This window comes from Panthera pardus, unplaced genomic scaffold, assembly GCF_024362965.1.
Source record: "Panthera pardus isolate Hobbes unplaced genomic scaffold, ASM2436296v1 HiC_scaffold_10, whole genome shotgun sequence".
Taxonomy (NCBI): domain Eukaryota; kingdom Metazoa; phylum Chordata; class Mammalia; order Carnivora; family Felidae; genus Panthera; species Panthera pardus.
This window is the reverse complement of record NW_026526655.1, coordinates 69,799,660-69,822,044: the sequence shown is the minus strand read 5'-3', so window position 1 is coordinate 69,822,044 and position 22,385 is coordinate 69,799,660. Positions and strand designations below refer to the sequence as shown.

General features: G+C 37.4%; 1 protein-coding gene across 3 annotated transcripts in view; it reads right to left on the bottom strand.

Annotated features, from left to right (window-relative positions):
• IFIH1 (interferon induced with helicase C domain 1) overlaps positions 1 to 22,385 on the bottom strand; it is a 56,035-nt gene that overhangs the window by 32,892 nt on the left and 758 nt on the right. For all 3 annotated transcript variants that reach the window (XM_019457769.2, XM_019457786.2, XM_019457779.2), the window contains exons 2-3: positions 13,647 to 13,815; positions 9,759 to 9,905 (exon numbers count right to left, since the gene is read on the bottom strand). In XM_019457769.2, coding sequence (XP_019313314.2) covers positions 9,759 to 9,905; positions 13,647 to 13,815 — 316 coding nt within the window. The remainder of the gene's footprint in view (positions 1 to 9,758; positions 9,906 to 13,646; positions 13,816 to 22,385) is intronic.

The following is a 22,385-nucleotide window of genomic DNA, read 5'->3' as shown; positions in this document are numbered from 1 at the left end:
TCAATTGGAGGCAGGGTGTTGCCATGAAAAGAACATGTGCTATGGAGTCAAACAGATCGATCTCCAGATCTGAGCTCAGCCACTGCTAACAAGTGACTTAACCTTTTTTTTTTCTTAAAATTTTAAAATATAGATAGTAGTTTCTATTTTCTCATTTATTTTGAGAATGATTATGTTAGATAAAGGAAATGAATCTTGAAGAGGAACAAATCTTAAATTCTCATGAAGTTGCTACTTAAATGGGCTTTTGAATATTGGAGTTACATTATATAATAAGTTTAGTTAACTTTTATATAGCTGTCATTTCCTCTAGGGAAAATATCAAAGCTGGCTACAAAACAGATTAGAAAATGTTGGTAATTCCTAACTGTTAAAAAAAAAAAAAGAAAAAAGCAGTTATTTATATCAAACTTTTTTGGAATGAAAGAAAATGATACTCATCCAATTAAAAGATAGGATTTTCTGTAATAACTTTGTAAACAGCACAAAAAAAGAACAGCTCTGAGTACAATGATCCTAAGACCAGTCCGTAAGCCATGGAAAAAATGCCTCATTTTGCAATCACAACTTGAATATTTTACTAATAAAGCAGAAATATTAACTGGAATCTGAGAAATTTCACATTTAACATCTTCTAGACTTTAAATACTTTAAAATATTTTTAAACCATTTAGAACCAAAAATATTGAAGTTAAAAAAAAAATTCATATGAAAAAAACCTCTTGGTTGAAGGCCTTTTTAGATCTATTTCAATGTAAAGTATGCCCTCTACTGGCCAGTGCTATTATAACAATTAATTTGTAAGGATATTGTTTATTCAACTTAAGGGCTAAGCTTCATTAGGTAAGATACAGATTGGTTCTTCTATTCCTGACAGGTAATGCACCCCCCCCAACCATTTTCAATCTAGATGTGTTTCTCACCCCACAGAATACTTCTCTTTTTTTTACCCCTGGCTGTCATACATTCTCTTTGCTGAAAAGTGGTTTTGTATTAGAGCAGGAAGCAGTGCAAGGGGCCAGGGCCTGTACTCGTTGAGAAAGAAGGGCACCAGCAGATCCCATTCCCCCTGAGAGGTAGTGCTTACAAGGTCTGCAAATAATCTAATTTCACTTGTCACAGTACTTTGATGTTTATTCTAGTTCTGACCTTGTGGTGCATTTTAGCTTCACCTCTTTAGCTCTTCCCCTTTGCCTGGTTTCATAACCCACGCACCCTGGAATGTCAAAGAGTACCCCTCAAGATTCAAACACATGTGCATGTATGGGCATGCCCAAAACTACTGCGTGGGCTTCCTAAGTGTGTTTATTTTCATACTACTAATAATACTTATTTAGTTTTTCTTTCTCTCTTTCTTCCTTTCTCTTTCTTCCTTTTCTTTTTCTTTCTTTCTTTACTTCTTTCTTTTCTCTCTTCCCTTCCTTCCTCCCTCCCACCTTTCTTTTTCTTTCTTTCTTTCTTTCTTTCTTTCTTTCTTTCTTTCTTTTCTTCCTCTCTCTCTCTCTCTCTCTCTCTCTCTCTCTCAGGGTCCTGTCTGTTTCAATAGCTCTTACTGGTACTTAAAAATGAACAACAGTTGAGTATTGCCCATATGGAAAAAGCAGGCTTTTTGTGATGTGTACACTGAGGACTAAGATGAACCTTTAGCACTTTCTTTCTTTTCCCTTCCTCTTCTTTGAGGAGCTATACTAGCCAAACCCCTCAAGACCACCAATAAAGTTATTCTGGACTCTCCTCCCACTGTGGGTTCCTTTGACTCTGTGCTTTTCTGTGGGCTCCTATAATTGGATCAGACACATTGCTAAGACCTCTTGTCTTTTTTTTTTTTTCTAAAATGCAAAGTATCCTAACACTCAAACACTCCTTTTCTTTTGAAATAACTTATCCTTAATCTTTTTTGAGAGGAAATAGATGACTTTTATTTTCAGCTCTATGTATATGGATTTGTGCGTGTGTGTGTGCGCGCACACACACATACACACACACACACGCTCACATTTTGGTCTGTCAGATTCTGCTCTCCGTGCCAGGGAACATGTGTTCCCGCAGAATGGAGAGAAGCCACCTCCACCCACCTTGCATATTCTCTCCTGGATCCAAGCTTCTAGGAAATGAGTTCCCCAAAGAGAAAAAACTCTCCTAGAGCCACAGGCCCACATGGCTATCCACGGAGCTCCTTGCTCCTGTTTATAGAATTTATACTGCCGAAATGTTTCCGTCAGAATTACATTTGAATTGTGTGTAAGTAATAGTGTTGGCTTAAATCATCTAGACCCTTTAGCCTTTGGACTTGAGTCCCAATATATAAAGACAGTTATTAAAATACAGGGTTGTGGGGATAACCATATCCACTAGACTCATTCATTCACTGCCAGTCAGTAACAGAGGCAAAAAGTCCTGGAGTGAAAAAGTTATGAGTGAAAAGCTAGATGACCACATGGGAAGTAAGTCTTGGCAGTAACAAGGTTTAGGGATGTCAAGCTAGAAGATGAATTGGAAACTAATTCGGCTGGTAAGCACCCCTTAGGAAGAAGTATTCAAGTTAAGCAGGCTTAAGCAAATGTGAGGAAAGTATGGGGAGATACATTTAAGGTTGTCCGGATAAATGCTCAATGGTCAGCTGTTTGGGGGGGAAAGCCACAATATAGAAGCGTCTGTTAATTTCCATGGTGTAAATATTCCTGCCAGGGCTGATTTCAAGCTCCCAGCATGATGTCACAGAGTGGAGCTGAGCAGAGATGTGTGCATCTGGCTCCTGCAAACCAGTGGGAGCCGGTTCCAGCTACCCAGAGGATTCATTCCTCCGATTAAGGACTCTCCCACAAACATCATCTAAAACCATCAGGCGTGCATTGTGCTAGTATTTCATAATTGACCAAACGATGAATGATAAACTTGTAAGAGTATTTTTTTTTTTGCCTTAGAAAAATCATTTATAAAAACTATGGAGAAACCCATTAACACTCATTGATATAAGAAGTCTTATCTCACCCATCCTCCTCCATAAATGCTCCCCTCTTAACCGAATTACTCTCCTACATCCATAGTTATAGAATTTTGTTGTGTTTACTATAGCTAGATTCATTTTGTATAGACTTTTGTTTTCAGGGCAGTTTCAGATTCACTGCAAAACTGAGCATTATGGAAACTTTCCCCACAAGCCCTGCTCCCACACATGCAGAGCCCTCCGCATTATTAACACCCCTCACCCTAAACATACTTTGAACTTTCCTACACCTACTCTCTTGCTCACAGTGCCCATGCGGTCTGAAATGCTGCCTGCCGCTTCTGTGCACAGACCCAACCCAGGACTGGATGAACGGAGGTCTCCGCTTCCTCCTCGGGGAGGCTGTCTCTGCATCTTCCTTCCTTCCCAAGTCTTCCCTCCTCGTCCCTGAACACATTCTCTCTTTCGCTCTGGACAGTGACTGTTTCTCTTTGGGGGGCCATAACTTGCTTTCTGGAACTGGGTTCTAAACTCTTTGAGGGTGAAGGCAATACCCCCAGGACTCGGTTCTCTCGGTAACAAGACCTGACGAACTCACTCTGTGGCTTCTTGTCTTCATCCGCATGCTAAATAGAGAAGGTAAGGCCTGAGCATCAAACTGAAATAAAACCCGCCGCCTTTGTTAAAACGGTGCTAAAAAAAAAAAAAAAGTTTTTGGTTTGTAGCCATGAAAGGATGTCAGGAAAATAAACCCAGCATGTCATAGCTGCACACCAGGGATAGCCTTTCTGTCAAAATACCTATGGCCTCATTCCTGAGATATGAACAACAACCCTCGTGGAACTATTAAGCGATTAGAAGTCATATAAGTAACTTAGATAGCTCCAGGTAGGTTTCAAATAAAATAGAAACCCATATTAACCTTTAGCAAACACTAACATCAGCAGGGACAGCATCTCTCTCTCTCTCTCTCTCAGCTCAAATTAGTATTTGCCTTTTAGATTGCCTCAGTAGTATTTCTAGTTCTAATAATTAATGTACTTAAATTTAGCAAAATATAGAAGTAAAGGATAGTTATCTGAAGTCAAACCAATCCTGTAATAGTGTGGGTTATTTTGACACAATCTTATTGTATGTTGCTTTATCGATCATCTTTTCCACTGAGGTCTTAAATGCTATATGGTATTTTTTTTTCTAGAGATTCTAAAAATCTCTAAATTTCTAGAGGCTGGTGCCATAAAACATTATTCTGGTCCTCAAGTGCAAGGATAAATTTTGTGGCATTTTTACAGAAATTAGTATAGACCAAATCTAAGATTGGACTTTGGTCTATAAAAAGGCAAAACAAAACAACAACAAAAAAAGTGCTATAACAGATTGGGCCAGGGAGAAGGAGGCTGTTTTATAAAGGTCAATTTTTAAACCCCTCCTACAGAACATGATCTATGCAAAATATATCCACAATATATTCCAAAGCATAATGTCACCGGATAAACCTAAGGAGTGGAACATATGGGGGAATATGAAAAAGAAGGTATTAAAGTCTGAAAACAAGCAGGTTGGTAAGCTCATTAGCTGGGGTGGAATTTTAAAATCTTCACGTGAACGAATATATAAATCAAAATATACACATGCATTCACAGTCATGCGCACTGTATATTCACACATGGCACATTCTACAGTTACATTATAATCTTCCACACTGGAACAGTGAATCCCATTCTCTTTTTAATGTAAAAGCGCCCTCTGGTGGCCGACATGAGGTACTGGCATTTTCTAGTTTTCCTAACCAAGATCCAAGACCGAATGATAAAAGAAGTCTGGGAGATTTTATGTGAAATTCTGCATAAAAGTAAGTTTATTACAAATACGCGTTTTATTTTGTTTTGAACCTCATTTTCTTTACTTTTATTTTATTATAGATCATTAATTCCTGAAATAGTATAATGTAAAGGTCGGTGTAGAAGAACCACGTGCTTGTTTTGAGAAAGCAGTAACAGCAGACTATTAAAAACAGTCTATTAAAGACTATTAAAAATAGACTATTAAAAATTGTACAACCAATTTTACTGAAAGCCTATAGAATTAAAATAATCCAGCTAACTTTGTATTTTCTATAATTAAAATATTTTCAATGGAAGAAAATGAACGTGGGCTTTGTGTTCCTCTGATGTTTTCTTGGGAGTTGGGGGTTTTCCAATATTTTCTCGTTATGAGAGATGGCCAGTGACTTTAGAAAGCAGGACTATACCATCCAGCATTAAAATTCTACTCATAGTCTGAGAACTATTCAAATATCCTTTTGAAATTATTGGGTTAATTTGGAAGAAGGCAAATTTTAAAAATTGGTATATCTCACTTATTAACCAGTTTTGAATGGGAAGCACATAGTTGGAAGGAGGGAGGAAGAACAATGCCAGCCCCCAGTGTGGAGTCAGGACAAAATCACTCTCCAGAGCCATCTACTAGGGAATCCTGATACATCACCCCAAGGATGAAGGAGAAATGGGATTCAACTTGGTTTCAGGGTGGGCTACCGTTCCCAGCGGTAGTAGATCTCACCCTGTCAGGTGTGTCAAGGAGTAAAAAGGGCTAACAAACAACATACAAGGAACCTTTGCATTGAAATTATAAATAATTACCATTTGTATGCACCAAGACTATGCACTGAAAAAATATTTTACAAACTGGTTCAGAAATAAAAATTAGAGGAGTCAATTTAAAATTAGAAATAATTCAAGTCACATTTTTTCTTTCTGCATATGAAAATTCATATTTATAGAATGTGTGCAGCTTAAGTAATACGTTTCTTTCAATGCTACTTTGGTAGCATTGACTATATTTGAGCTGTATATGAAATCTTAATCCAATATATTAGAATTCAAAATAAAGATTATACATTACCAGTATCGATAAAATACAAAAAACAAAATTATGCAAATGCATATCAGAAACTATGGGATAACTCCTCCTTTATTTTGATTGCTAACTCTACGAAAGGATGACAGGATAGGCAAAATCTTCCTACCGTAAATTTTGCAACAAAAACTTGAAGCAAAAAAACATCAGTAGCTGCTTTGGACTAATGGTACTTTAAAAGTTATTTATATCCATCATCTTAGTTCTGGAGAGCAATAAGAAAATAAACACACACTTGGAATGATCCATAGCATCTATGAGTAGTGGTGTCTAAGGCCTAAGGTTAAGGAACTACATTTTAATAAATAAATTACCCTTCGTTACTTCTCTGAAAAGGGCTAGAATGGATTGGACTGACTTGCTCCCATGTGCACAGGGAAGTCCATACGGCATAAGGATCCTACAAACCTGAAGGTCGTTAAAGTCTCTGGATTGGGTGGGGTTGTCAGATCACTGTTAGCATACTATACTTTCACAGGTTCTCAGACCAGCACATGTTTTAATAGGCTGTACTTGCATTTACTGTATGACTGTTATTAGCACTTACTGTGCAGCCACATAGTGACTACTGTTTGACTGACGTGCCCATCAGTTGAAAGTTGCATGAGAGCAGAAGCCCACCTCTCTTACGTTCCCCCACGGTATTTGCAGTGCTAAACACTGAACACTGCATGCCTGGGACATGATAGTAGTTAAATAAATGTTTGTTACATGAAAGAATCAAAAGGTACAGAGATCAAATGGGAGGGAGGGTGAGGGGGAAGACAAGAGGCGTAAAAAACAAAACAAAACACACACAAAAAAAACCCTTTCTGTCCCCTAAGGCCATTATTACGTTCTAGATTTTTTTTTTTTTCACAAAATGCAACTTAAAGTTTTATGTGAACTAGTAAGAAAATAGAAAAATTTTAAAGTTTTGCCTTTAATTTTGTTCACTTTGAGACTCAGAATCCTCTGTAGATACATAAACTACAGGCTGATGAGATGCATTGCTGGCAACCTTTGATGAAAAACTCGCATTTGAGATGCAGGATCGTCTGCCGGCTTCAGTCCTGTCTTTGATTCTTTCTAGGGTGGATTTAGAAAGTAGCCAGTAACCCACGGAGACGTCAGGTAGCCTACCAAGGAAGTATGTTAAAATGTGACAAACCTACATTCAGATAGTACATTTGGGCATTCCTATCAGATCACGATTTCTGAAAGAAAGTGCAGCTGCTCAAATGAAAAAAAAAAAACCCTCTAGAATTCAAGTTTTTGCTATTCTATATATTAAGCCTGACTACCTAACGTGTGGTCCAGGACCAGCAGTACAGTGTCACCTGGGAGCATGTGAGGAACACAGAATCTCAGGCCCCACACAGGACCTACTAAATCAGAATGCATTTCAGGAAGACCGGCTCCCCTAGGTGATTCAGACACACAGGAAAGCCTGAGAAGCATTGCATTAAAAAAAATAATAAAGAAAGAAAAGAAAAGAAAAGAAAAGAAAAGAAAAGAAAAGAAAAGAAAAGAAAAGAAAAGAAGAGAAAAGACAAGAGAGAAGAGAAGAGAAGAGAAGAGAAGAGAAGAGAAGAAAAAACACAACAAAAAAACTATAAACAAGGCACAAGGTTGAATAGCAGGCAAACTATAATACACACTGGTGCTACTTATGACAAGATTGCTATCCTACATGTTTCATATAGTTCATATAAACCATCAAGAAGAATATTAATACACTAACAGAAAAATAGATAGGCAACTAGCAACAACAAAAAGAATAAACTTATAAAAATGCTTTTCATTGGAAATCAAAAAATTCAAATTCAAGTAGCAAGATACCAAATTGGCAAAGTTTGAAGAATTACCTCTTCTTGTAGAAGAGACATCAGGGCAATACACACTCGTATACTCCCGAAGAACATGTAATTTGGTACAAGTTTCTGGAGGTAATTTGACATTAAGTATCAGGTATTTTAATATTGTAGAGATCATTTGATCCAGCAATTCCAGTTATGTACTATGCTTTTAAGAATTAAATTTTAAAAAAGGAATTAAATTGAAACATAGATATTAAGGGACTTGTTCACAATGTAGAGATTTTTAAACATCCTAAATATTTAACAATTGATTAATTAATTATAAATCACCCAATAAATGGAAATATTAAGTCACTAAAAACCAGGCTGTGGAAGAATACCTAGGAACACAGGAGAAATGCCACCATGTATAAAACATTCACTTAGGTAAAAAGATTAGAAGGATAGATAACCCAAATGTTAAGAGTAATAGATCTACATTGCTGCAGTATGGGTGACTTTTTCCTTGTATGTTTTCACATTTTCCAAGTATTCTGCAAGGCAACTGTATTACTTTTCTGAAGTAGAAAATAGTAAACTTTGGGGGGCACCTGGCTTGCTCAGTCAGTGGAGTATGGGACTCTTCATCTCAGGGCTGTGAGTTCGAGCACCACCCTGGGGTTAGAGATTATTTTTAAAAAATGGAGAAAAAATAGTGAACTCTGCAGTGGTGTGATAGAGTCAGCTTAAACGGGCTCGCAAAAACCAATTGTTAAATCTTCAGGAATTTTGTGAGCAGGCTGTCAAACACAGTCATTTTAAAAATTAAATTATATAGGGGCACCTGGGTGGCTCAGTTGGTTAAGCGACTGACTCTTGATTTCAGCTCAGGTCATGATCTCACGGTTTCGAGGTTGAGCCCCGTATCTTCGGCTCCACACTGAGCCTGAAGCCTGCTTGAGACTCTTTCCCTCTCTCTCTGCCCCTTCCCTGCTTGCACACACCCTCTCTCCCTCAAGTTCTAGAAATAAATACATACATACACACATAAATAAACATTAGCAAATGAATTATATAAATGTATAATTAAATAAATTGTATTGAAATCAAGGTAATGAATACTTAAAACTCATCACTTCCTTATCGTGTTCCTGAAATTTACTATCATCCGTGACGTTGATGCTGTTTACGCCCCTCGTGTCTGCATCCTGGAAATGCTAACACCATGGTGAGCTCCCTCTTTTCTCTTCCCAGCTCAGGGACATGATGTTGGAGGTTTGACACCAGCTTTAGTGGGAGCATTTGCCCTGTGAGGACTGGCAAATGCTACAAGTCAGGACTTCCCTTCTTTCCTCCCAGACACTTGCTTGTTCAACATTTACCAGCATACTACAGATCCTGAAAAATTGTTTCTTTTAAATGACTATTTCCTATGAAAATAGAATGCAGCCCTTAGGTGGGGAAAGGGGAAGGGAGAAAGATCTTCCTATCGTGAGAAAATTAGGGAAGGAAATGTAATTAAATTGGTATTATTGTTCCAGTGACTTCTCATATCAGAAAGGTGGTCATGGCGGTAAACAGTTCTCTCACCAATTAGTTACTGCAAATCAAGCCAACCCCAATTTAGCCTCCCCTCATCTGCCTTTCTACAGCCTTGCTTTTGGTGTCTACAAAAACTGAACCTCTCTGAGACATCCCAGTCTATGAAATAAGAAAAAGATAATGAACGGCCTTTTACTTTCTCAGAGCTTTGGATGAATCAAACTAATTCATACATTTGAAAGTATTTGAAAACTATGAACTATAATAAGGTATGCTTATAAATGCCTATCACATTACAAAGACCATGGGTACCTTGTAAGGCAAAATTAGAACCAAATATGTTCATATTCATCACATATTAATATTGCATTAGTTATGAAAACATTTTTAGCCACAAAGGAAAAATGTAATCTTGTCTAGAAATAAGATTTTAATAAAAATGCTTGCAAAACCCCAAAGCCTGAATCTTCTCCCTCTGTGTAACAGATCATGATGTCATCAATCCACCCACTGATTGTTTCTGGAAGTCGTAATTAGTAAACTGCTGTAAAATGTGTGCAGGTTCCAAATACCTGAAGTTACACAAGGATCCGCAAAAGACGATTCCAGTGAGTGAGTCTCCATGTCCCGACCTTCTTTGTCTGGACTTAGCTGACCCGTGGCTGCAAGAACCCCCTCTTTAACTTCAGGGCCATCTTCTTGTGATAAACTCTCAGTCCCTATGAATACAGCATGAGACTGTAAACAATAGTGCAATGCAAGTTTTTATAGAGTCTGCATAACTGTGATTGCTATCCTGAAAACAAAACAGGAGTTCCTAATAGGCATTTACCTGCATATACTGGAGTACTTTGAAATTCTAAACAGAACGTAAATTGTACGGTAATGCAAGTTTCTACACAATATAAATAGCTGTTATTGTTATTGTGAAAACCAAGTGGAAGTTTCTAGGAGAAATTTGCCAGAATATACTTTCATACTTTGACATTTTGAAAAGCGAGGAACATATTTTTTGTTATGATACAGTATTTCTATTTTTAATGTGGACACAGTGAGTAATTCTTTTGTAATGGTTAAATTTTATCTAAAAAGACAGTAAAATAAGTATTATGCTAGTCACAAAAAGAGCATGATGATGTCCTAGCTGACCATTACTGGTAGGAGGTAAGCCACGGATGCAGTGATACAAAGTTATATTTAAGGTTGAATTATGAAAATGCAAATTTGGTGGTGGTTTTCTTTAGCTTGCGCTCTTGCCATTTTGTTCCCTCGCTATGTGTTCTATATGAGATGTACATATGCTTTAATGTCAGCCTAAATTCATGTATTTTGGATATCTGGAGATTTTTTAGGAATTCAATGAAATATTCTGTATCCCTCCCTTCTCTTTCCCTCCATTTCTCCCAACGGCCTTTCTTCCTTCCTTCAACCAACATGTTTTGAGTGTTTTCTTAAGGGACTATGTGAGCTACAAAGAAAAATCAAGTTTCTGTCCTCTCGCAGCTACAATCTATCAGCGAAGACTGATCCCATAAATAAAATTGCTTAAAGTATCATTTTGGATTAGCCCATCTTAAAGAAAGTATGTCTGTGTGTGGAGAATTTCCTAAAGAAAATTGTTGTGACTTTGGACTCTATTAGATGACTTGGCAATGTCTGCAGGTACACATTTTGTTTGGGGTTCATAATCATAATAATCAATTTATTTTACACTTATCATATTAAGTGCGATAGAAATGTTGAATCATTTAATCCTCAAAGTAGCCCTAGGTAATAGGTAATAGTATTCTCCCCATTGCACAGAGGAGTAAACTGAGGCACAGAGAGGCCAAGGACTTGCTCTAGAGTTACACATCGAGGGAAGTAAAAGAGCCAGGATTCAAGAAGCATCAGGATCTGGAGCCTAGGCTGCTGTAACAGTCAGCTCAGGCCACAATAACAAAATACCATAGACTGAATGACGTAAGCAAGAGAATTTTACTTTCGCATAGTGCTGGAGATCGGAAGTCCTAGATCAATGTGCCAACAAGGTTGGTGTCTGCTATGAGTTTTGCAGCAGGCCGCCTTCTCACTGTGTCCTCACGTGGTGGAGAAAGAGACAGAGATCTCTTCTTACAAAGCCACAGTCCTATCAGATTACGGCTCACCCTTCTCTCTTCATTTAACCTTAATTACCTCCTTGGAGGCCCTATCCATAGAAACAGTCACATTAGAGATTAGGGCTTCAATATATGGATTTTGGGGAAACACAATTTCATCCATAGCAGCTCCTCACCACAAGAATAGTCACAGCTAACGTTACTCTGGTCATTAAGGCCAGAAAAATGCTTAGATTCCCATCCAAAGAGGTACGGTTGAGCAAACAAAACTTAAAGCCCAACTCCTCTGATTGGATGTTCTGAGGAAATGAAAAACTAAGCCCAACTTTTTGGAGTGAGTTGATCAGGAGCAACCTGCCTGCAGTCGGGGTGTTGAGATACTGCACAAATGCTGCCCCATCCAGGGATTGGTGTTGTCCTTCCAACCTTCAGAGGAAGCTCGGTGACCCCTTCGCATCCTGCCCCCTGTCCTCACGGAAGCTCATATCTGGGTCAAAATGCATCACCACTTGCAGTGGTCGAATGGAGGAGAAGCCCCAACCACGAGAGGGCCTGGCTGTGGGACCAGTGAGGGAGGAAGGGGGGATGGATAGCTGGTGCCACTGTTTTCTTTTCACAAGGCCTTTCCCCCTTTTACAAAGGGCGTGGCCCTGACCAGCCAAGATATGTGTGTGGGCTTAGTCCCTAAGCCATTCTGAAACAGACACATAAAGACCTCATATCAACACAAAGTCGTGGCACGCAGTAAAGAAAGGTAAGAGGAAGGCATGAGAACACCAGGTGTATGTGACGAGGTGTTAACAATGTAGCTATTACCTGGGATTTACTATATTCACCCACATTACTCTTGTTCAAAGAATTGTAATTTTTAAAATTACACTACCCTTCTAGCAAAGCTTTTGTCTAGAGGAACTTAAAAATATTTTAGAAAGAAATATGGCCAGACATGTTGTCTATATCAGGGGAATCTAGAAGACACTTTGGAGCAGATCTTCTAGACTCCATCCTAAACAGGAAGCCACTGAACACAACTGTAAAATGGGTAGGTACCATCAAACGTGAGGGATGGATATGACAAGGTCTTGTGACCCGAAAGGCTACCCTTTCTAATATCACTTGATACACTGAGACCACTATTTCCCAGGGAACAAACAAACAGATGTAGACTGCAGCCACTTTCTCTTTGAAATTTAAGCCCTTGAATGTTTGTCATGGATGGAAATGGTTCCATGAGGTCCTGAAAGGGAACTCATCATGGATGTGTGCGTGTCTGTCTGCCTATCTCTGTGTATATACATACATACAACAGATATATATATATATACACAGATATATACACATGTATATATGAGTGTGTGTGTGTGTGTGTGTGTGTGTGTGTGTGTGTGTTTGTGTGTATTTGTAGCTACTGGGCAAAATCAAGCTATTTTATAAATAACATAGAATGAAAATATAATATGTTGTTTATTCTAATAATTGAGTAACTATCTGTTTTTATTCCACACAAACAACTTAGAAAAGTGTGTACTGTGTATCTTATTCCATTAGAAAGGCATATGTGGCGATAGGAACTTTGCATGTCTCATTTAAGTCCACATCTATGTCACCTAGAACAGTGTCTCACACTCATTCCATGTTAATTGAACAAATGATGGAATGACTGGATTAACAGAAAAAGTCAAGTAGGCCTGAAGTGACTCTAATCTATTTAAATCATTCATTACCAATTAGCTTTTGATTTATCTTACATATGAGATTTTTTAAAACATAAGATCCATACCCTGAAAAGAAAAATAAGATGGTAGTTTACATTAGATTTAGAAATAATATATGTGCAAGGGCTCTAAAATGTTACTTTTATTATAATATTTGAAGGATCGAAGAAACAGGAATTAATTTGAGATATGCTGGTAATTACTAACCTTTTAACAAATATTTAATAAATTCCTTAAAAATTGATATAAATGTCCAGAAGACTATGCAGCAGAGTTGTAATAGCCACTAAAATATTTTCTTCCAGTTTATTGGTTGTCTAATCAATGTATCAATTATTTTGAGTAAAACTTTTAGGTAATCACTGTGTTTCCAATATAGGATGGGTCATAGAAACAGTGTTAGACTAGTGGTCAGCTGCCAATATTCTAGCCCACTTGGCTGAGTTTTGTGACCTTTGGTAAGTTTATTTCTTCCCAGGCAACAGTTTCCTCATTTGTAAAGGGGAAAAAAAATAGATGATCTCTCAAATTGCCTCCAGTTTTGAAATTTTGATTCTATCTTAGTGCTTAGTGTTGTGTCTACAGTCTTCATTAAACTCTCAATCACTAGGAAAAATGTACACTCTTTCTTAGTAAAATAAGATACCTGCATTGCTTCCAAAGCAAGTGGTGCCTGTTAGCTCCTCGACAAGGGCATAGTTTTCTGTTTGACGCAAAACAGTCAGAAATGCAGAAAACCAGTTTTCTTTCTGCACGATCCTTTTCAGTAGCTCTCTTACACCTGATTCATTTCCATTGCTTTCTGCAGCAGAAATCTGTTTTAAGGGAAAAGGAGGATAAAAAGAAAAAACATCTTTTTTTGAATTTTTATTTTATTTTTTTATTCTAAAATTTACTTTAAAAAAATATAATTTATTGTCAAGTTGGCTAACATACAGTGTATACAGTGTGCTCTTAGCCTCAGGAGTAGATTCTCGTGATTCATCACTTACACAAAACACCCAGTGCTCATCTAAGCCAATGCCCATCCCACAATTTCCCTGCCTTCCCCACCCCCAACAACCCTCAGTTTGTTCTCTGTATTTAACAGTCTCTTATAGTTTGCTTCCCTCTCTGTAATTATTTTTTCTTCCCCTTCCCCCATGGTCTTCTGTTAAGTTTCTCAACTTCCACAAATGAGTGAAAACATATGATATCTGTCTTTGTCTGACTGACCTATTTCACTTAGCATAATACCTTCTACATACATCCATGTTGTTGCCAATGGCAAGATTTCATTCTTTTTTGTTGCCGAGTAGTATTCCATTGTATATGTATACCATATCTTCTATGCTCATGGATTAGAAGAACAAATATTGTTAAAATGTCGATACTACCCAAAGCAATCTACATGTTCAATGCAATCCCAATAAAAATAGCACCATCATTCTTCTCAGAGCTAGAGCAGAGAATCCTAAAATTTGGCCCCATATAGCCAAAGTAATGCTGAAAAAGAAAACCAAAGCTGGAGACATCACAATCCCAGACTTTAGCCTGTACTACAAAGCTGTAATCATCAAGACAGTATGGTATTGGCACAAAAACAGACACATAGACCAATGGAATACAACAAAGAACCCAGAATTGGACCCACAAATGTATGGCCAACTAATCTTTCACAAAGCAGGAAAGAGTATCCAATGAAAAAATGTCTCTTTAGCAAATCGTGTTGAGAGAACTGGACAGTTACATGCAGAAGAATGAAACAAGATGATTTTCTTACACCATACACAAAAATAAATTCAAAATAGATGGAAAGACCTAAATGTGAGACAGGAAACTGTCAAAATCCTAGAAGAGAAAATAGGCAACCTCTCTGACCTCAGCCACAGCAACTTCTTATGTGACATGTCTCCAAAGGCAAGGGAAATAAAAGCAACAACGAGCTATTGGGACCTCATCAAGTTAAAAAGCTTCTGCACAGCAAAGGAAATAATCACCAAAACCAAAAGGCAACCAATGGAATGGGAGAAGATATTTGCAAATGACATATCAGATAAAGGTTTAGTATCCAAAATCGATAAAGAACTCATCAAACTCAACACCCAAAAAACAAATAATCCAGTGAAGACACGGGCAGAAGACATGAATAGACACTCTTCCAAAGAAGACATCCAAATAGCAACAGACACATGAAAAGATGCTCAACATCACTCATCATCAGGGAAATACAAATCAAAATCACAATGAGATACCACCTCACACCAGTCAGAGTGGCTAAAATTAACGACTCAGGAAACAACAGATGTTGGTAAGGATGTGGAGAAAGGGGAACTCTTGCATTGTTGGTGGGAATGCAAACTGGTGCACTACTCTGGAAAACAGTGTGGAGATTCCTCAAAAAATTAAAAATAGAATCACCCTAAGACCCAGAAATACCACTACTAGGAATTTATCCAAAGGATACAGGAGTGCTGATTCACAGGGACACATGTAACCCAACGTTTATAGCAGTGTTATCAACATTAACCAAATTATGGAAAGAGCCCAAATGTCCATCAACTGATGAGTGGATAAAAAGATCAAACATCTTCTGAACAATTTTAAACAATGTGTAAACATTGTTTAATAAGTGAACAATTAAGCATCAGTGTTAATAAAGGCTTATATTCAAATATGAGAGAAAAGACGAATGTCACTTGTAGCAACTCTGGATTGTAGCCGGGAGCAAATCTCTGGGTCAAGCCCCCTTAAAACTATGCACCATTTTTAAAGCCACTGAGATATTCAAAACTGACGCTTAGGAAATAAATGTTTTACCTCAGCCATTCTGAACAAGGGGTGCAGGAGAAAGTGTCTTTAATTTCTAGTTCTGCTATGTCTATTTGCATTAATTTATTTCGGTATATCCAGGGCTTGCTATTTCTTTTAAACCCATGGAGTCTATAAATAGGAAACCAAATATTGCTTGGCCATCACTACTATGAAGGAATTACTATCACAAGACTTATATTCTTGCTAACTTAATATCTGTAATATGTACTCGACTATAATATTTTTCCTAAATTTGTGTTTATTTAGTATTATGAGACAAAGGGATTTGTGCACACATTCCTTTCTTAAAGTATGGGGCATAATTATTTCTATATCTATTCATTACAACCTTTAGCCTTCCTTTAATGTCTCTTTTAGATTAAACCAGCAAATCTTTTTAAGTGTGGATCATTCACGTAATCGTTATCACAGTGCACTTCCCAGGACTTCACACAGCACCAAACATTTGAAAAAAAGGCTAAACAAGCCACATTTAGACCAGAAAGAAATTAGACACCACACCATCAGCTTGCTGTGCCGTGATGCCAGCCACATCATGTCTCTGGGCCTCAGTTTCTGCATGTGCAAAACAAGGCAACTAAAAAGAAATGTCGTGGCTTCTTCACCCACTTTAGACACACCTGGGGAGCTTTAAAAAAACACTCATGCCTGGGATCTACCCTCCCTCCCAAAGATTCTGACTTGTTTTGTCTGTGTGGGGAAGCCAAAACGTTTTTTAAATATCTCACACTTCTAATTAGCGGCTTCGATGAGAAATACTGACTTACCTACTCTCAAAGGCCCTTCTGAACATTTGTCCACTTTCTACATGTATAATCTGGGTTGATTAGCTAGATTAATTGTTTCTTATTAAATTTGTGTATTTTCTAGTCCTATAAATATGTCCCATAACCTTTTAGTGTCAGGTATTAGTTTGCATTTTTGAAACAGTGTCTGACACAAATTCAGTGTTAGTTATTATTATGGATGACTGAAGAAAGCATGTACCTGTATAAACACTTCACCAGGAGCACTACTTAGTACAGAAGTGTACAGCATAATTTCTACCCAGTGGGTATGTTAGTCTTACTTAGAGAATACTTACTAATATTATTATAAAGCGTTTGTATATATTAACCCAGAAATCCTGAAGAGGGAGCCAACATTAAACCCATTTTACAGATCAGAAATCCAAGGCACAGAAAAATCCAGTTACCTTTCTGGAGCCACAAAGCTAGTGAAATGGCAGAGGTAGAATTTTATCCCAGGCAATTGGTTTCAGAGGCCAAATACTGCCCTCCTGAACTCTAATTATACTTACTAATCCTCTCCAACTTTAAGCACATTTTCCAGCAAGAAATGGTTAAGATGACTACTGGATTTAATTAAATTTAGGTGATTTCAGTCCATCTCCCCCATAGCATTTTCTAAGCAGAGTCTTGCTCATTTCCTACCTTTTCTCTAACTTCATTAATCTCCTATTAGAAACATTTCTTCTATGGTGTTTGTAAATGTCTTTATTATTATTTGCTAATTTAATAATAGTTGCTAAAGATATTAAGTAAGACTGGTTTAAGCAAACTTCTTTTAGGGGCACACGGGTGGCTCAGTCAGTTGAGCAACTGAAACTTGGTTTCAGCTTAGGTCAGGATCTCATGGTTCGTGAGTTCAAGCCCCACATCCGGCTTCACACTATCATAGTGTGGAGCCTGCTTAGGATTCTCTCTCTCTCTCTCTCTCTCTCTCTCTCTCTCTCTGCCCCTCCTGTGTGTGCTCTCTCTCAAAATAAATAAACTAAAAAAATTTTTTCTACAGCACCTTCTTTTAACTCAACCATTCCTATTTCTAATTACCCCACTCTTTAATCAGCTTTAAATCCATCTGACAGAAGTAATCAGAAAGCATTTCTCTAAAAACAGCAAGTGAGGCACTGTAATGAATATTCTTACTAAAAATCTAAGTATATTATAGGCACTAAATTTTCTTCCACTATTAATCAGTTAACTTGATTTTAACTGTAGAATTACATTTGTCAAGCTTGTTTTGTCCTTATTGAGTTCAGGCAGTTGAAGATCATTAGGCCATTATTTCCTGCAAGTATTTATATTATTTGAATATGGAACTACATATAACACCTGTGCAATTTTAGCAGCTTCATCAAGATCCCGAGTTTTTAAGAAGTTTTCTAAGTTTGGGTGCTAGAAAGTAGATCAATTCCCTTTGAAGCAGTCATATATAAATATATATATATATATATATATATATATATAATAAATAATATATAAATAATAAATAAATATAAATATATATAATATATATAACATATATATATAAACATATATATATATGTTATATATATAACTTAATCTGTCCTCCTAAAACATACTAAAGACATTAGATTCCAATATTAAGTTTGATTATGGAAACTCTTGGAAAGATATTTAGACTTGAGACTTCAACAGGACATGTAGTGATACTCACTCATGTTCTTCCCCCAGTGAACATTTTCTCTCAATATGCAGTTTAAAATAGCTATGGATACACTGCTAACTAATTTATAAAATAAATATGATTTGTGGGTAATACAATTATATGCTTTCACATTCTAAATTCTTTCATCTATGTTTTTTCTTTCCAACAGAAATCAGGAGAGAAAACAGTGATATTTTTCATTAAACACTGGCTTGCCAACACAATTGTAAAGTTTGACAAAAATGTTTTCTCTCTTTCATAAAAACCTTAGAGAGCTATTTAAATATAATGGTAATTTTTTTTTTTAACACAGCAGACCTTAGCTCTCACACCAGTAAATCAGAAGGCAAAACTCATATGTTAAAAGCAAAGAATTTTTAAAAGCTAGTTCCCCATAAAAACTTAATGTGTTTCTAAATGAATATCTATCATCACATTGCCATAACTAATTTCTTACTAGTATAGTATTTTTTCTTGCTAATAAAATCCATAAGCATCAGAATTTACCTGACAATACAGTAAGCTGGGAGAGACAGACTCAGGTCTTTGGCGGTCACATAAGGACAACTGGACTTGGTTTCTAGCTGCACTCATCACAGTATCTCTGGATCTCCTATGTAAATGAGACGTATATGGGGTCTTCCTGAACTATGGATGTTTACTGCTTTGAGCTGGCCAGGATTGGAACATGCACCTCTCTTTAGGTGTTCGGACTGCTATTAAGACACTATGGAAATGTTTATATTATCACCTCTTTTCCAAAATTCATGGCTGTCTAAGTCAATGGATGTGCCAAGAGGTCACTAAGCATCCTTAAAAAAAGCAGGTCAGTACAGGGGCACTCCCTTTCTATTAGGGATCGTTACATTACAATGATCTATGAGGTGATTCTTATATTTATTATTGGGCCTCCAGTATTTACAAGAGTGCCTTGCGCACACTAGACATTCTTTAACTATTTATTAGATGAATACGGATCCACACTACAACATAGGCTCCATGAAAGCAGAGACAATATCTGCATTATTATCCAGTCTTTTTACCACTAGCATGGTGCCTGGCACAAGACGTCACTCTATAAATTTAAACCGAGTGAATGAATAATTAATCCTTTAAATAAGTTTCTTTGAGTACTTGCTGAACACAAAACTAAATCTAGGATCATTTCTAGAGACTCTGATGTCTGGGGCCAGGGGCTGCAGGGATGGACATGAGAATCATGAACTAAAATGCCAGACCAAGTAGGAAAATAATTAAACTAATTTTTAGAAGTTCTGACTTCTTACTCATATACTACTTTAAGCTGTCACAAAAGCAAGCTTGGGGATCTTGTGTCCATCATCCATCCATTTCCAAATGCCTGGCAAAGCAATTCATGATGTCATGTGTTCTCATCCCTTATCCTTTATTCCAGACAACTGTTTGGAAATAAAACCAATCAGTCAATGAATTCTTATCGAGTACCAATTCTATACCTAGTCTTAGCTAGATTTCTAGAGGTGAAAGACATAGCTTTTGCTTGGAATCACAGTTTAATCCAGGGAATTTAAGCATATCTGAGCTTCAATGTAGGGGATTTACGTAAGTCTCTGAAACTTTTTTTTTTTAATTTTTTTTAATTTTTTTAAAATTTATTTTAATGTCTTATTTATTTTTGATACAGAGAGAGACAGAGTATGAATGGGGGAGGGTCAGAGGGAGGGAGACACAGAATCCAAAGCAGGCTCCAGGCTCTGAGCTGTCAGCACAGAGCCCGACGCGGGGCTCGAACTCACGGACCGTGAGATCATGACCTGAGCCGAAGTCGGACGCTTAACCGACTGAGCCACCCAGGAGCCGCAAGTCTCTGAAACTTTAAATTTGCAGGGAAATGTACCTAAATGAATGATGATAGAAGTCATCATCATCATCATATCAAAACAACTCTTGATAAGACTTTTTTCATAAACATGATTTCTCATTTGCATTCACTAAAGTATTGTGAGAGGAGACATGATTATGTCCATTTTCATGGGTAAATTTAGGATCAAGGAACTTAAATAACTTGACCCAAAGTAACACACATATAGTAAGAAACAAACATAGATTTGAGATGGGAATGGTTTTCCCCTTCCAAATTCTTCATGTTTTTCCCCAGTATGCTTTGCTGTTTTGAGATAAATGGTGATCAATGATCCCCATATCAACACAGATTCCTCTAACCCTAAAGCGTCTTTTCCACTGTCATCAATAGTTTAGTTTTGAGACTGATGACACATTAAAATGATGTGTACAAAGATGATTCCAGAATCTCACAGAGACACTACTCCTCCTTAGAAAGCCTCAAATGCATAGCTCCTCCATCTTTCGGAGCCTCTTTTGAAATATGAATTTGAGGGAGAGTTTGGGTTGCTTTGGCTTTAACTGCCACCCAGTACACAAATGTCCCTTTAGTCTACATCTTCTTTGTGTCAAATCCCAAGCTTTACTGCTAGCTGCCTCCAAGCTTGCCAGAATCAAGAACTTGGATAAAATCTAGCTGGCGGAAATTCAATCCAGGCAAGACAAAAGTGATGCTGATAGGCAGAAGTATTTAGAGTAAATAAGGAGAAGTGCTGTTTCGCTGGCAATCGGGACATCATACCCACCAAACATAAACAGCTTTGTGGTGTTACTGGACTCTGTTGCTTCTGGACTTCCTAACAGCTACTGTGGCTGGAAATGCCATCTTCCATCTCCAGCTGGCTTGAAGGCTGCATACTGTCTTCCAAATTAAGATTCTGCCACAGTGATGTACACATTTGTCATATCCAGCTGGACTACTAGAATGCGTTCTAGCTGGTTCTCAATACACAAAACTACATAAACGTTACAGACAACAGTGTAAAGTAATTTACTTGTTGGGAAAACCAGCCATCAAAATTAGATGCATGCCTTGGTCTTTGGACAGGCCCTATGGCTGTCACGTCTACAAAGGAACACTAACTTTAGTCACTAAAGACCAAGTTACATCACTGGCTCATGTGAGGCCAATGCCTGAGCTTTGTAATGAAGATACAAATAACTGATGAATCTAAAAGGAAGGAAGGAAGGAAGGAAGGAAGGAAGGAAGGAAGGAAGGAAGGAAGGAAAAGAAAGAAAGAAAGAAAGAAAGAAAGAAAGAAAGAAAGAAAGAAAAAGGGAGAAACCTTGTTCATTGGGAAACAATGAACAATGAAACATTACATTAAATGTAAAGTTCCCTGTAAAATTCACCCTGTCAAAATGCCACCCAAAAAATCTACTACTTCTTTGCTAATACGAAAAACTGCAATTGCAAAATAAAATGTTTATTTTTTCAATGAATTATCTGCCACTTTTTATTCCCAGAGAATATCGTAACTTATAACTTTGATTAAAGAAAAAAAGTGTGTGTGTGTGTGTGTGTGTGTGCGCGCGTGTGTGCGTGTCGTAATCTCTCCACTTGGACCAAGATTGAATGGCATAATGTATAATATAGACCAAAAATAGGCATTTTTTACCTGTAAAGTCCAGATAATAAGTATTGCAAGTTTTGTGAGCTGTATGATCTCTGTTTAACTACTCTTAAAAAGTGCAGAAGCTGTCCTAGCATGTAAATGAACATGGCAGTGTTCCAGGAAAACTTTCTTTATCAACACTGAAAATTTAAAAATGTAAACACCATGCTTAGTTTTTGGGTCTGCAAAAACCAGTAATAGACTGGACTCAGCCCATGGGTCCATTCTATGGACTATATAAATTAAGACATATACTTGCACACCACCAGGAAGTAGGTCCTTAGCTCTGCCGCTGCTTTCCTGGAACATCTGGGGCAAGTTATTAACCTACCTCAGTTTTATCATCTGTAAAACAAAATTAATAATATAAAAAATCTTTTTTTTTAAGTTTATTTATTTATTTTGAGAGGGAAAGAACGAGCAGGGGAGGGGCTAGAGAGGAAAAGAGAGAATCCCAAGCAGGTTCTGCACTGCCATCAGAGAGCCCAACACAGGGCTCAATCCCATGAACTGTGAGATCATGACTTGAGCCCACTTCAAGAGTCAAACACTTAACCAACTGAGCCACCCAGGCGCCCCATAACCTTAAAAGTCATAATGGATTACTGGGAGCATGAACTCTG